This window comes from Peromyscus californicus, unplaced genomic scaffold, assembly GCF_007827085.1.
Source record: "Peromyscus californicus insignis strain IS unplaced genomic scaffold, ASM782708v3 Scaffold_4__1_contigs__length_199733344, whole genome shotgun sequence".
In the NCBI taxonomy this organism is placed as follows: Eukaryota; Metazoa; Chordata; class Mammalia; order Rodentia; family Cricetidae; genus Peromyscus; species Peromyscus californicus.
Window position 1 is genome coordinate 3,594,351 of NW_026294562.1, and position 16,549 is coordinate 3,610,899.

A 16,549-nucleotide genomic window follows, 5' to 3' on the forward strand; every position below is an offset into this window, starting at 1 on the left:
GCCAGTGGCAATTTTAATAAGACTTTCAACGTAACTTGGCTTTATGAAGACCCCAGATGAAATTCTTAATTTATTTAGTAATTCTAAAATTCACAGGTGAAGAAAGGGGAGGAAAATTTTCTAAAGAAACAGACGATTCTGGCGGCTTTCCGCTGTTCTTCACAACAGAGCTTCACTTCTGTTCCTCACTGGCTGTCACATTATCACTTTCATTTTCCACTTCCATCCCCACCTTTACTGGACATCTATTCAGCTGACAATCACTTAGACGTCTGAAGTTCCCTGACATAAAAACTCCATCTAACTGCTTCCTAAATGGTGGTTAATCTGCACAAATTTTGAATTTGACCTTAATGGAACTGCATACTCCTGTAGTTATTAGGACCCTGGGAAAGCAGATCATGTCCTCAGAAGTGCACTTATTGTAAAGCTTCTGTTGATTTTCATTCACAAGATGAATTCTGCACAGAGGTATTTGCAAAGTGCTTCCTTTTACAATAAAATGCAGAGTCATTTTTCATTTGAATTCTTCCTACACAGTGAGAATCTTGCGCAAACATCAGACGAGGTGTCAAACTACTTTGTTAACAAACTTATTTCCCAGCTGTGGCTGGAACAAGGGACAGACGGCTCGATGCTCCCACACACCTAACAATTCAATTACAGTTATCTTATGGCACCATCACATATTTTTCTTCAACAATCAAACAACCTCAGCTGGAAACCTCCAGCAATAACATAAATAAACGACCATCTGGCTAGAATAATTAAGGAAGGTTGGAAATAAAACATTAATTAGTGCAGTATTTCAAACGACCTTCAGAGGCCTGATTATGAAATTATATCTGAAACAGGTAACTACTTATTTTGTTTTGCTGTTAAATTTAACTAGGCATGAATAAATAAAAATAACCATTTTTCTCTTTCAGTGAGGACCATTGATTCAAAATGATGACATATTTCTTACATGTGATAATTAAATTAAAGGAACAAATAAACAAGTGAAACAAAAATGTCATCACAAACAAATTCCATATCACAAACATATAGGGCCTTAGGGGTCATCTGGTTTAACCACCTTGATCTATGAAAGAGAAAAACCAGGCTCAGGGAGTAAATGATGTTCCACAAAGTTGCACACGTAGAGAGTGGCAGAGGGCAGAGGTGAGCGTGAATACTAAATGTACTGACCATGAGAATTTACATATTAATAAGCATAAAAATGGCACAAGGCGCCCACAAAAGTGTCTTAGTTGTCAGTTTGCCGTTTGATTAAAATAAAACTTCACAGACTTGTTAATGTACTGACTTCAGGTCACACCAAGAGACAACTCCAAAGTTATCAGCACAAAGCGTGCTCCCACCAGGGAAAACTCAAGACCCACAGGTCTCTCTCTATGGAGAAGAAGACAGTAGGAAGCCCCTGCCGCCGGGAGCGGCTGCACCATCACTGATTCTTGCTAATGAAATGTAGGAGATGCAGATGGTTTGAGAAGCAGTTCACCTTCTCCACTGTGCCTGTGCCTGGCTGCTGGCTGCAATGACTAGGGAACAGCACAGCCCTTTAACCAGAATGAAGAGGAAATGCGGAGGTGGCAGAAACATCCACATCATACTGGCCGACAGGAGAGAAGTAAATGTACATAATGAAGGGTTAACAGTACCCCTGATGGACACCAATTGTCATACTAAAGCAGCCACTTTTACAAAATGACATTGATCTATAGCTTTAAATAATGAATTTAAGTGGCATTTTAAAAATCAGCATAATTTTAAGAATCTTTTGATATAAAGATCATCTCTTTTATATAAACCATCATTTCTGCTATCCTCCTGGCTCATGCATACATAATTCAAGGATGTGATGGGGATGCTATGAATGTGTTGCTCTGACTGATTGATAAATAAAACGCTGATTGGCCAGTAGCCAGGCAGGAATTATAGTATAGGCGGGATAAGCAGAGAAAAGAATTCTGGGAACAGGAAGGCTGAGTCGGGAGTCGCGAACCAAAGACAGAGGAAGCATGATGTGAAATTACCGGTAAGCCACAAGCCACGTGGCAACTTATAGATTGAAAGAAATGGGTTAAATTAAGATATAAGAACTGGATATCAAGAAGCCTGAGCCATTAGGCTAAACAGTTTAAATAATATAAGCATCTATGTGTTTATTTGGGTCTGAGTGGCTGCGGCCTGGGCGGGACTGGAGATAACTCCAGCAACAAGGTTGTTTTGTTCTTATTAGATAAACTGATACATTTTTATGAATGTATTTAAATTTTTTATACATGTAAATAAAGTATTTTATCAGCTATGCCCCTTTCTACTTCTCCTCTTTCCAGACCCACTCCCCAGCCCTCCTGATCTTGTGGCTGTTTATTTTTGTAACCCGCCATTCCAATTGTGCTGCCTATAGCTTCCCATGTACGGAATGTCCAACTGAGCACAGTGATTTACCAGGCCCACACCTTTAAAGAAAACACACTCCTATCCCTGGAAACCAAATGGGAGTTCGTGAGCATCTGCCCTTTAATGTTAGACTGCTCACTGCTTTAGTCCTGTGCGGCCAACAGCAGCTGCTGCTGAGTTTATGAATGTAGGGCTTCTGTCACAGCCAGAAGACACTTTGCTTTGGTCCCCCCTGACCCTGGCTTTGACAATCTTTCTGCCCCTTCCTCCACAATGGTCCCAGCACCTAGGGGGAGGCTGAGTGAACACAGATGCCACATATAGCTGAACACACAGCACTCACTTATTCGGACCATTTATAAAATGTATGATTTTTTTAAAAAAATAAAACATATGGACGTTTATATGTATCTGAGCATATGTGCATACAGTTCCCAAAGAAGCCAGGAGATAGCATCAGACCTCCCAGAACTAGAGTTACAGACAGTTGTGAGTCACCACATGGGTGTTGGCAATCAAACCCAGGTCCCGGAAGAGCAGCCTGCGCTCTTAAACTCTGAGTCTTCTCCAGAGTCCCAGGAAAACACATTTTAGTGGCTACAACTGTACATATTTATCCAAGTGCTGATTTTTATTGAGGAACACACAGACACTAGGTAATGATCAAACTGGGATTAGCATATCTATCAGCTTAAATTTTTCCATTTTTATGGTGAGTACACTCAAAACTCTTCTCCTCTAGCCAACCTGAGATGCAGCACATCACCACCCGGTTAGAAGGAGGTCTGTATTATAGCAGACTGTAGTCAGCTGAATACAGAGATCTGGTTTCAAGTACCAATTCTGCCTTAAGAGGCCAAAAACCATCCACCATCACCTGCACCATCTCTAGCTTTCACTTAAAATAGAATTGGTATGTGGAGGCAGGGGGTGAATAGCATTTGGGAGCAGGACTCTCTCTAAATACTCAGAGGCAAACAGAAGAAGCAAAGCAGTAAGTAAACATCCAAGGTCTTTCCCAAGCCTTCTGGTCCCCAAGAGACACATGGGTCAGACTCAGAGCTTCACTGTCTTCTGTCTGTGCCAAGAGCCATTGGTTACTATTCTTTTAGAGAGAGAGAGAGAGGAGGAGAGGAGGAGAAAAAAGGAAGGGGAGGTAGAAAGAGAGAAAGGGAGAGAATGGAGAGGGAGGGGGGAGGAGGAGAGAGACGGAGAGTTCCTGAAAGAATATACAGGGGAAAATCATAGTGGGAACCCATTAAAGATGGGGTGAAGAGCACGTAGATGAGGGACAAGGCAGAAAGGAATCTTCTCATTGCATTAATATCAGTGTTTCCAGGGACTGCTTAAATTCAGAGGATAAGCACACACAGACACAGACACAGACACACACACACACACACACAAACGAGGATGTTATAGGTTCAGATAGAGAAGTGGTGTTACTATGACATTGTGGGGTTTGTGCGCATTTTCCTAAGACGGATAACTAGTATTAATAAGTGTTAAATATCACCATATACATATTGTGCATCCACTTATCTTACTTATTGAAGTGCCTCCAAATCTTTATGTAACACAGGCCACTAATATTTTCTGCTGTTTTCTGTTTCTAAGTTACACATTTAGGTATATGCTAAACTTTTATTTATCTTTTGATATGTAGTGTGGTTCAAGGTCATAACTATTGTCCTCATTTTTCTGTAACATCTGAAATGTCCAAACATTCCAGCACCATTGTTCAAAGGCCATTCAACATTTTGCCTTTTAGTTGAAATTGACCATATACATAGGAATATAATTATGTTCCATTGATATATGTATTTATCATGCTATTAGTATCATACATGATTATTGTACCTTACAGCATGGCTTCAATTTTCTCCACTATGAATACTTCAGGCTGGATGATTCTCAGTTTAAGATTGAGGATTGTAAATATTCATTTGCATCTTATCTATACCTGCCCATAGCACCTACCATATAAGGACCCAAATTATCTACTGTGAGAACCCCTGCACTGGATGAGATTTAAAGTCCAGTGGTAAATTCATCAACTCAGTTCTTTCACAATTTTATACTGTTTTTTATTATTATATGAACATCACCAGCATTTCCAATTATTTAAAACTACATTGGGAATTTGAATGTGTTAAATGGACGGCTCAATTTGAGGAGGGCTGACATCTCAACAGCATGAATCTCCTTTCCGTCCACAGGCGGATGTATCCAGGAGAAGGGTCTCTTTGACCCCCTAATACCTAAATATTTCTTTTTTTGAAAGTGGTGTAATAGTAATTCATTTCCATTTCTCCTTGTATGTAAAAATATCACTGACTTTATATATTGCTCTCGCAGCCTCTAAACCTGGTATGCTCAGAGTTTTTAAACTTCTTGCACCATGGGATCCAGGTACTTTAAAGGTTGAATATATTATGATAATAAAATCTTGAGGCTGAAATAATATGTAATAGTGTCCTTACTGCCGTCACTTCTGTACAAGTGTCAGTTCAGCTTACAGATTGCTTAACAGATTAAGTAGTTTAAACAGTCCCAAATGAACTGCAACATAAATGATCAACACCTGAACTTTAGATTGTAGCTACCCTGGTTTGTGCTGTGATTTTGATTTTCATGTTCCTAGCTATAAATGATGTCAAGTATCTTTTAATAGCTACTTTCACATACTTGAAGAAATAGTTACTAAAATCATTTGTTTGTTTATTTATTTACTGCTGAGATGAAAGAATGTCTCATGAATTTCTGAAGTAAGTCTCCTGCCAGATTCATGATTTGTAAATATTTCCTCCCAACCTGCAGGGAATTTTTTCAGTTTTTTTTTTTTTTTTTTTTGGTTTTGGTTTTGTTTTTTCTTTGTGTGTTTTGCTCTCTGCTGCAGCACAAAAATTTACTTGAGTGAAATATAACTCATGTATCTTTCTCTTCTATAGCTGTAATTTCAGTCTTATGTTTCTGAAACTATAAACTACTCAAAAATCATACAAATGTATGTTTTCTTACAAGAATTTTATAGATTCTACTCTTACATATGATAATTCTGAGTTGATTTTTACATTGTAGGTTTAACGGGAAACTCAACTTCATCATTGCACAGGGACACACCACCCCAGCTGGTGAAAAGATGGGTTTCCCCTTGTTACTACTAAGTTGTCCTCATATCCTTGCTGAAAATCACCGAGTCACAGATGGGGTTGTCAAACCTGGATGCTCCTTTGATCTATAGTTCAGTCTTGTACTTAGCACTGCATTGTCTTATCCACAGTAGGTAATATATTTAAAATCAGAATAGAGAATCAAGCTTTATTCCTTTTTCTAGAATGTTTTTACAGTCAGTTTGGAGCCACCTTCAGATTTACAAAGAAGACAGGAATCTGGTAAGACTGTACGGAATCTGGAGACCAGTGAGGGAATGTTTCCATCTTAAGAATGGAAACTCTCGCCGGGCAGTGGTGGCGCACGCCTTTAATCCCAGCACTCGGGAGGCAGAGCCAGGCGGATCTCTGTGAGTTCGAGGCCAGCCTGGTCTCAAAAGCGAGTTCCAGGAAAGGCGCAAAGCTACACAGAGAAACCCTGTCTCGAAAAACCAAAAAAAAAAAAAAAAAAAAAAAAAAGAATGGAAACTCTCTGGGTTCTCTCAGATTGTGTGGTATCACCATGTCAGGCCTGCAGCTCCTCTGCTCAGTTTGTTACTTAACCAATTGCTCTTAGATGATGCTGTAAATGGAGTTGTTTTTCTAGTTTCATTTATAAACTTTTCTTTCCTGTGTGTAGAAATACAACTGGATTTGGTATACTGATTTATCTTCCAACTTTTTACTTTGGCTGAGATGATTTTTCTTTTCGATTGTTTTCAAAAACTTAAAATGGATTAAAAACTTATTGATCAGTTTTAAAAGCCTTATCAATTAATAGTTTAATTATGCATGTTATGTGTTGCCTTAATGTGATACTCTCATAAGTGCTATACCACACTACATGAACTATATATGCTTTCAATAAATGTTACTACAAATTATTAATAAATACATTCAGCAAACAGTAATTCTGACATCCAAGCTCATCTATGTTGTCATCGGTTGACTGTATCTTTTCAAGATATGATTTTTCTTGTTTTTTTTTGTTTTGTTTGTTTTTGGATATGAGGAATGCTACTGTACCCTGTTCACTCTGTGTGCTATTTGAGAACTGGGTTCTACCTAAGCCTTCAGCAGGTATGCATCTCCTGTAGGTTAGTACAATGGGTCTCAGGGTATTGTTACAATGGTAGCTTTGATGGTGGTTTAGTTTTCAGTCTTTACAATTTTTTTTTTAATTTTAATTTTAATTTTTATTTTGCAATACAATTCAGTTCTACATATCAGCCACGGATTCCCTTGTTCTCCCCGCTCCGGCCCCCTTCACTTTCCCCCCAGCCCACCCCCCATTCCCACCTCCTCCAGGGCAAAGCCACCACCGCGGACTGAGATCAACCTGGTAGACTCAGTCCAGGTAGGTCCAGTCCCCTCCTCCCAGGCTGAGCCAAGCGATCCTGCATAGGCCCCAGGTTTCAAGCAGCCAACTCATGCAATGAGCACAGGACCCGGTCCCACTGCCTGGATGCCTCCCAAACAGATCAAGCCAATCAACTGTCTCACCCATTCAGAAGGCCTGATCCAGTTGGGGGCCCCACCGCCATTGGTTCATAGTTTATGTGTTTCCATTCGTTTGGCTATTTGTCCCTGTGCTTTATCCAACCTTGGTCTCAACAATTCTCGCTCATATAAACCCTCCTCATTCTCGCTAATTGGACTCCCAGAGATCCACCCGGGGCCTAACCATGGATCTCTGCATCCAGATCCCTCAGGAGTTGGATGGGGTTTCTAGCACGACAATTAGGGTGTTTGGCCATCCCATGACGAATGGATAAAACAAAATGTGGTACATATACACAATGGAATACTACTCAGCAGAGAAAAACAATGACATCATGAGGTTTGCAGACAAATGGATGGATCTAGAAAAAAATCATCTTGAGTGAGGTAACCCAGACTCAGAAAAACAAACATGGTATGTACTCACTCATAGGAGGATACTAGATATGGAACAAGGATGACTGGACTGCTACTCACATCACCAGGGAGGCTACCTGGAAAACAGGACCCCAAGAAAGACACGGGGATCGCCCAATGACAGAGAAATAGAAGAGATCTTCATGAACAGCCTGGACATGAGTGGGGATAATGAAGGGCGAGGGTCGAGGGAAAGAGAGCTTGGGGGAGCGGGAGATCCCAGCTGGATCAAGAACAGAGAGGGAGAACAAGCAATAGGAGACCATGGTAAATGAAGACCACATGAGAATAGGAAGAAGCAAAGTGCTAGAGAGGCCCACAGAAATCCACAAAGATACCCACACAACAGACTGCTGGCAATGGTCGAGAGACAGCCCGAACTGACCTACTCTGTCTTTACAATCTTATATTGATCTAAACGGTATATCTGGGATAGCTGTTGCTCCCAGCAGGCATTACCTGAGGAGAGTGGAGGAACTGTCTCAGGCCTAGCTACATATGTATCTCCTAGGAGTAGGGTTGTGGTGGACTCCCCACCTCAGTGTTATCAGAAGACTGCATGTCTCTTAAGTGAAGGGAAAAGTTGGAGACATTGGGGGACAAAGGGCTGCTAGGACCGAACTCCTGATGTATGGGTGACCCTTTGCTGGCTCCATGCAGGCAGTAATACATGTTAAATCTTCCTACTAAAGTAGAGCAGAGAGGAAATACCATAAATCACATGATGTTGCTCATATTTTTGAGAAGATGTACATGTGCATAATTAAGACTTAAAATAAGAAATCCAGTATCAGCAACACATTAGAAACCAGCACAGATGATGCCCAAACCCCTCACATCATAACACACTGATTAGTTCCATACCTTTAAAAAATAAAACAGCTTTAAACACATTGAATCATGATGCTTCTGGGGTGTGTGTGTGTGTGTGTGTGTGTGTGTGTGTGTGTGTGTGTGTTGATTCACATGAGGCTGTAGCTATTATTAATAATGTCATGAAGAGCATGCATGTATGCACATGTTGAACCTGTTTGCACCTATGAATAAAGAGGAGTATACAATGATGAACTTTCAGTAATCCTCCTTACATCAGGGACTTAGATCTTCAGGTGGCTGCACCCTCATAAACACCAGAGACTGTCTACCTTCTATCTGTGCCACAGGGAAGATGTGTATTATTACGTCATTGTAAGTTTACTATGCATCTGGTCAACCTCACACATGCTTTAATTTGGAAGTTTGCTGTTGTCAAGTGCCCAAACTGTTGTTCTGTTTTCTACTGGGTTTCTATCTTTTTTACTGATTTGCAAAAATCTCTTTATAGATTTTTGAATATCATTGGTCAGACTATGTACTGAAAAGGGCTTTTCTTACTATGTAGATTTGTTTTGATTAAGGCAACTCTTAACATTACTATAATTCAATGCATTATTTTAAATCACACTGATTAGTTCCATACCTTTAAAAAATAAAACAGCTTTAAACACATTGAATCATGATGCTTCTGGGGTGTGTGTGTGTGTGTGTGTGTGTGTGTGTGTGTGTGTGTGTTGATTCACATGAGGCTGTAGCTATTATTAATAATGTCATGAAGAGCATGCATGTATGCACATGTTGAACCTGTTTGCACCTATGAATAAAGAGGAGTATACAATGATGAACTTTCAGTAATCCTCCTTACATCAGGGACTTAGATCTTCAGGTGGCTGCACCCTCATAAACACCAGAGACTGTCTACCTTCTATCTGTGCCACAGGGAAGATGTGTATTATTACGTCATTGTAAGTTTACTATGCATCTGGTCAACCTCACACATGCTTTAATTTGGAAGTTTGCTGTTGTCAAGTGCCCAAACTGTTGTTCTGTTTTCTACTGGGTTTCTATCTTTTTTACTGATTTGCAAAAATCTCTTTATAGATTTTTGAATATCATTGGTCAGACTATGTACTGAAAAGGGCTTTTCTTACTATGTAGATTTGTTTTGATTAAGGCAACTCTTAACATTACTATAATTCAATGCATTATTTTAAATCACATGGTTAGTTATTTGCATAATCTATGCAAGAAATATTTCCCTATTCCAAGGTCACAATGACTTAATACATGACAATTAGTTTGATTTTACAATAACATTTTGACTCTTTAAAATAATTCAAAATTATCTATTTTAAAATGTTAAGTGTAATACTTTTATGTAAAAAAATTGAACAGTTTAAAATATTTTTAAACAAGAATCTCTGTAAATTTTATTAAGATCATAATGGATAATGTTGATTTTCTAAAATACAGTTTTATTCAATACTTTGGCTTATGTCGAATATAACTCTATTATGCTTAATGGACTGCTAAATTTTATGAATTTTTGACATCATATTTGCTTACTGTCTGGTGTTCAATTAAATTCACTGTTCCAGTATTAATTTTATCAGCCATAAAATATGCTAGATTTATCAGAACTTTAGACTATCAATGGCCAAAACCATGTATCATTATTCTTTGAACTATCCCGGAAGTAGGTCAGGGCTTAATGTGGTTGATTGAATTCAAGTGCCATTACAGACTTTAATAAATTGCCACTGTGCTACATGAACTAGAAAGTCTGATTTAGTCTAATACACTAGAATTTACTAAGACTGTTTGGCAAAGATGATATAAGTGCTTAGCACTCCTGATGTGCTGTGTACATAAAAACTGAATCTAGATTTTTCTCTTTTTTTTTTTTTTTACTTCATACAAGATGTTAAGGCAGTGTTCTCACGACATCAATTTGAACGCTTTTTGTATGGTTAAACCATTATGTTTCTAACGTATGTGTTTAGAAAATGAAATCAAGTGTTCCATTTTTTTCTCAATTGGCCTTTGTTAATATGGCGTTTTGGTTTTAACTAACTTTTTTCATATTAACTTAACTTTCAAATCTTAGTAACAAGATTTCTTTAAGAATAAAATTTCAGGCTGAAGAGACAGATCAGCAGTTAAAAGCAGCTCTTCCAGGGGACACAGGTGCAATCCCAGCATCCACACAGAGGCTCACAACCATCTGTAAGGAGAGCACTGTGGTGATATACTCTGTACCCCAATATATTGTGTACTATTAAGATATTATCTGGGGATCAGAGGACAGGGCCAGCCACTAGATTAGACAGAGAGGCCAGGCAGTGGTGGCACATACCCTTAATCCTATCACTGAGGAGGCAGAGATCTGTCTAGATATCTGTGAGTTCAAGGCCACACTGGGAACAGAGCCAGGCATGGTGGCACACACCTTTAATCCCAGCACTTGAGATCTCATGCCTTTGCTTGGAAAGCACACACGCCTTTAATCCCAGGAAGTGACATGGCTGGGTGGAGAATGGTGTATAAGGGTGAGGAGACAGGAACTGAGCAGCAGTTCAACTGAGACCCTCAGGTGAGGACTCAGAGGCTTTCAGTCTGAGGATTTGTAGAAACTGGATCTGCTGAGGAGCTGGCAAGGTGAGGTTAGCTGTGGTTTGTTCTGTTTCTCTGATCTTTCAGCTTTCACCCCAATATCTGGCTCCGGGTTTTCTTTTATTAATAAGACCTTTCTTTTTTTTTTTTTTTTTTTTTTTTGGTTTTTCAAGACAGGGTTTCTCTGTGTAGCTTTGCGCCTCTCCTGGAACTCACTTGGTAGCCCAGGCTGGCCTCGAACTCACAGAGATCCGCCTGGCTCTGCCTCCTGAGTGCTGGGATTAAAGGCGTGCGCCACCACCGCCCGGCTAATAAGACCTTTTAACATTCGTGTTACACAGCACAGGTGAGCTGATGCCCTCTGCTGACGTCCAAAGACATGATATGGTGCAGACATAAAGGAGGGATATTATTTTTTTAAATAATAAAATGCCAAAATTGAAAGACTTGAGTCAAGAATTTTTGTCTTATTATAAGTAGGAAAATAGGTTTGAAGTCAATAATAATAATGAATATAAAAATCACTTTATAATGAGAAAGTTTCACCTGTAGTAAATACTGAATATGGATCTCCTGCATTTCTACCAAAAGGAATCTGAAACAGCTCACTTTCTCAATAACCACTATCAATATTCTCTTTTTTTTTATTTCTATAAATCTATGGGTAGAATACACTGAAAATTGATAAGAGGAAATAATCCCACATCAGCTTTTGATTTCTGTATGTACAGCTTTCAACATGTGAGGTAACACATCCACAGAGTATGGTTTCAGAGTGGTGGGTTGGGAGAGGGGGGATGTTAATACATTTAAACTCACTGTTTAACATTCAAGCACTTAATACAAATGCAAATAACCAACTCTTAGCATTACCAAATAGAACAAGAACTGAGAATAATATCTGGTATCAAGGCATTTAACTGTATAATTTCAAAAGAACCATATATAAATAACTACAGAAAAAAAGATTTTTTTCAAGGAATAAATATATAGACCAAAAACACACAATAACAACTGCCAAGATAAGTCCGAAAGTGACTAAACCTATAAGAGTATATCAAATTAGACACAAAAACTTACATGAGCAGAGAACAGATTCACAGATCTGGATTTCAGCACTCAAGGGGCTTTTCCAGTAGAGATGTACATTTCTGCAATGAAGAATGGGCCAGGCAACTGTCTCCTGACACACAGCTCTAGAGTTTGATATGTAGTAGGGTATGTGTGTGGAGTATTAACTAATGATCTTAATTTTCAGGTAATTCTTCCACTGTGGCTCATCAAAACTTTTATGTATGTATATGATAACCCCAATATCCTCTACACACTAGGATTTATTAGTGAACTATGTAACAAAGAATAATGGAGTACGTTCATCATCTGCTGTGCATCTCTTTATAGTTTTAGATATTAAGATCTCAAATAACACAAACAATATTACAGCACGTAAAACTTGGTAACTTGCTATGATAAACACTTATTCTGCCATATATTGAGTGAACTAAGGAAGACAATGGCAATTCAACTAGTTGCTGTAGTTAACCAAGAGGAAGGAATTGGAGAGCTGGGGAAGTCTGGGGCTTCCTGCACAGAAGGAGAGGCACCCCACTCCTGGAAGTAGGATCACCAGAACTGTGGCTTTAAGGACCAGCATTACTATCCAGCCATATAAGATTTGTCTCATCTAACTCATGTTTCACTTACGTTTTAATCGGCTTAAAAAGTAGGTGGTTCCCATATGGTTTTCTCATATACTCTTCAGTTAGCCATTCCTCCTTCCTCCCTCCACAGGTCCATGCCTTGGCCCTCATCCTCTCCATCCACAGTATTTCTGCCCCTTACCTGCAGATCCATGTTTTCTATTACCACCCTCTCTTAAGGCATCTGCCATCCCAGTGACTCTGTTCTAGTTTCCTGGCTTCTACATATAAGTCCAAGTTAACCACACAAATCTACAGATCCAAAGCTAGCATCTAAATATGGCAAAAAACAAACCAACAAACAAAACATAGCACTTGTCTTTCTGGGCCCCAGGTACTTTACTCAGTATAATTTTTTCCAGTTCCATTCATTTACTTTTAAATTCCATTTTCTTTACAGCTGAATAAAACCCAATTGTGTTTATGTGCCCCACTTTCATTATCCACTCATCAGTTAATGGACATCTGGGCTGATTCTACTTCCTGGTTGTTGTCAATAGAGAGGTAATGAACATGAATGAGCAACTAAGCCTACAGTAGGATGCAGATTCTTTGGGTATATGCCCAGGAGTGGTACAGATGGATCATATGGTAGTTCTATTTTTATCTCTTTGAAAACCACATTGATTTCCATAGTGAATGCACCAGTTTACACTACCTACATTGGAGAATTAAGTATCAACCAATATTTTGTTGTCATTTGATTTCTTGATGATAGGCTATACTGACAAGAGTGAGACCACACACTTTGTTTGCAAGATACAGAAACATCAAGTGGACTCTGAGCTGGACGCTTTATCCTAAAGAACTGGTTTCCAGAGTATCCGAAGAGGCTATGCCAACTGTCAGGAAAGAAAGGTCATCAAGAGTCCCCAAACATCTCACCTTGCTGTGAATCCTATAAACCTCAACACTGACAGTCTAGGTGAAGTGTGCTCACTGCAACATAGTGGCTGCAGTTACCGGTACTGAGCATGTTCAAGGCTAGACCTACAATTCACACCTGGTAGCCAACTGACTCAAAAGAACTCTAAACCAGAGAAGCAACATGAGGGCAGCTAAGTAAAGCCTTCAACAATTCCTTCCTGCCCACAAGCCAATCTGAACAGCTTGTGCTCCAAAGAGGCGAAGGAAGCCATGCTTGACCACAGTTCAGTGTTAGTAAATAAGCAAGGATGCTGAAGAAGGCAGAGAAAGACGCCAGCATCATCCTACCCAACTCTGAACACCATGAAGTGAGGCCCTCCCAGGACTTGGCAGGTGGAGAAGGAAATAAATCCAGAACTCAAACCCAGAACCAGCCCCACTGGGGTGAAAAGCAGGGGTGGGGTAACACTCTGTGATGCACTGGATTTCAGGAATTGGCACTAGAGTTTAGTTCTGAGGCTGACAAGGTGAGATCCAGCATTAGACAAAACTACATGTACAAGTCAGAGCTCCACATGGACCATCTAGACCTGTACTGGAAAGCTAAGAGCCCCGAGTACTGCCAGACCAGACTCAGGACTGACTTGCATTACTACCTGCCTCAGAATGAGTCTAGTGCAGCACACGCACACACACCACCCTAAGCCTTTGTGAGAATCAGCTGGGCATCAGGGGAGTCTGTGCCAACCTTGAGTAGCAAGTTACAGAACAAACTTATCCACCAGGTGCAGAACAAGACAGGAAGCCATATACACTAGTGCCCAGGAGGCACACTAGTGACAGACGACAGAGCAGCTGTGTGTCCTCCACAGAACCTTTGGTCTGGACCACTAGATTTTCATTCCACCCATCATCAGCTTGTCTAGCTGGGACAGTGCTAAGCCAAAAGCCGACCTCAACAGTTTGTTAGTCCACAGCCTTGTCAATCTTGACCCAACTCCAGTGCTGTAATAAGGAAAAAAAGTAGATAACTGAATCTACTTGTTTTAGATATTTTCCATTGGATTGCATCTTTTTATATTATATACAAATTTTGTATTGGACTCACCAAAATAGGATAAATAATGAAATTTTTGTCTGAATTTGTCAAATGTTAATGGACTGGACATTGTTAATGTAATTCTCGACTGAATATATTGTATATACTTATTGTACTTATTGCATATAGTTTTTCTTATATTAGCTATAATTTTTTTTATTTTAGACAAAAAAAGGGGAAATGTGGTTGATATATTATACACCCCAATAAACTTATCTGGAGATCAGAGGACAGAGCCAGGCACTAGATTAGACATAGAGGCCAGACAGTGATGGCACACACCTTTAATCCTATCACTCAGGAGGCAGAGATCCATCTGGATCTTTGTGAGTTCAAGGCCACGCTAAGAACAGAGCCAGGTGTGGTGGCACACATCTTTAATCCCAGCAGTTGAGGTCTTGTCTTTGCTTGGGAAGGACACGCACCTTTAATCCCAGGAAGTGATGGCAGGAAGCAGAAAGGTACATAAGGCATGAGGATCAGGAACTAGAGGCTTTTAAGCTTTTCAGCTGAGACCCTCATGGGTGAGGACTCAGAGGCTTTCAGTCTGAGGAAACAGGATCAGCTGAGTAGTTGGCCAGGTGAGGTTGGCTGTGGCTTGTTTTATTCCTCTAATCTTTCAGTTTTCACCCCAATATCTGGCTCTGGATCTTTTTTTACTAATAAGACTGTTTAGCAATTCATGTTACAGTGCTGTGCACATCCTTGTGAGCAAAACTGCTTTAGTTGGCTACTACTGGCATGGTCATGAGAACAGAACAGACTCTCACAGCCCCTGACTATAAACAGAGCTTGCTGATAAGATGCCAGGGCATTCACCGCTCCAGAGCACTGGAGGTACCTCTCCAGGTTAAGAGTAAAACATTCCAGCTGTGTATTTTGGAGAAACACGGGCTTCAATTGTCTTCAAACTCTGAAATAACAACATACCAATAGCTGGCCTGGAGCAAACCCAGCGGGAAGTAAACTGGTATCTAGTGCTAAACTATGAAAGTAATTCAAGGCTCCAAGGAATTAACAGCCCGTTTATAAGTTCTGGAAAGACAACAAACCCAGCTTACAGACTAGAATAAAAGCTAATCTTCAATGCACAGATGAAAGCACACCAACCATATATAACTTGCAGGACCTATCAGCTCAAAGAATGGTTTAAAAAGCATAAAAAAGAGCTAGATGGTAACGAATGTGGTGTTGGAACACTGTCAAAGGAGGGACGCAGGGTGAACAGTGCCTTGGGGAACTGTGAGAGAGACTCCAGGAAAAAAAGGCAGAGGGCCTTTTACCTCAGGTGCATTTTGTTCCCGGGATTGTTCTTGGATGTGATTTCATGCCTCCTGTGTTAAATATTTACACTCAATTTATAAGACATGTTTACTCTAGTTGGATGTCAGATCAGAGCTATAGAATCCAATCCGGTGAAAGAATATGCTGAGTGCTGTCCTGAGTGTACCCTCTATCTGGATATGGCCTTCTGCCTTGCTTTTGTGCTTTCCAAAATATAAACTATAGTACATGCCAGGCACTGTGTTTAAGTTGGTCTGTCCTGAGAAAGTTCTGGGGAAGGGCTACCCTGTTAACATTTAGTATGTGCTTACTGACGTTTATTTACATGGTTTTTGGAACTCAAGCTTCCTTGGATCATTGCTTTCTTTGTTACATTCATGTATAAAAGTGCACTAAAACTGAAATAAAGTTGTCTACAGCATCAGATTGTAGTACACCCCATTCTTTAAGGTCCTCAAATCCTAGATCTCACAGACAGATCTGCACAGGTCGGCGAAAGTGGACAGTGTGGGTGAAATGTCAAATACAGAATTCAAACAGCTATTTTTAGGAAACTTGGCAAACATTAAAAAGGGGCTGGATTTAGGGCTTATCTTCTATAGATCTTATGTTTCAGTGAAGTGTTTTCTGTTATTTAAAAAAAGATAATTCATCAATGATAAAACAAATCACTCTAGGGATGAAATGACAGT

General features: G+C 39.8%; 1 protein-coding gene across 7 annotated transcripts in view; it reads right to left on the reverse strand.

Moving 5' to 3' along the window:
* Positions 1-16,549, reverse strand: part of Atrnl1 (attractin like 1) — a 604,076-nt gene that overhangs the window by 304,644 nt on the left and 282,883 nt on the right. Inside the window, exon 27 of one of the 7 annotated variants that reach the window (XM_052714297.1) lies at positions 14,426-14,479. The exons of the other annotated variants lie outside the window; for them this stretch is intronic. Within the exon in view, the coding sequence (XP_052570257.1) occupies positions 14,441-14,479 (39 nt within the window). The 3' untranslated portion in view covers positions 14,426-14,440. Of the gene's footprint in view, positions 1-14,425; positions 14,480-16,549 lie in introns of those variants that run through there. 7 annotated transcript variants of the gene reach the window in all.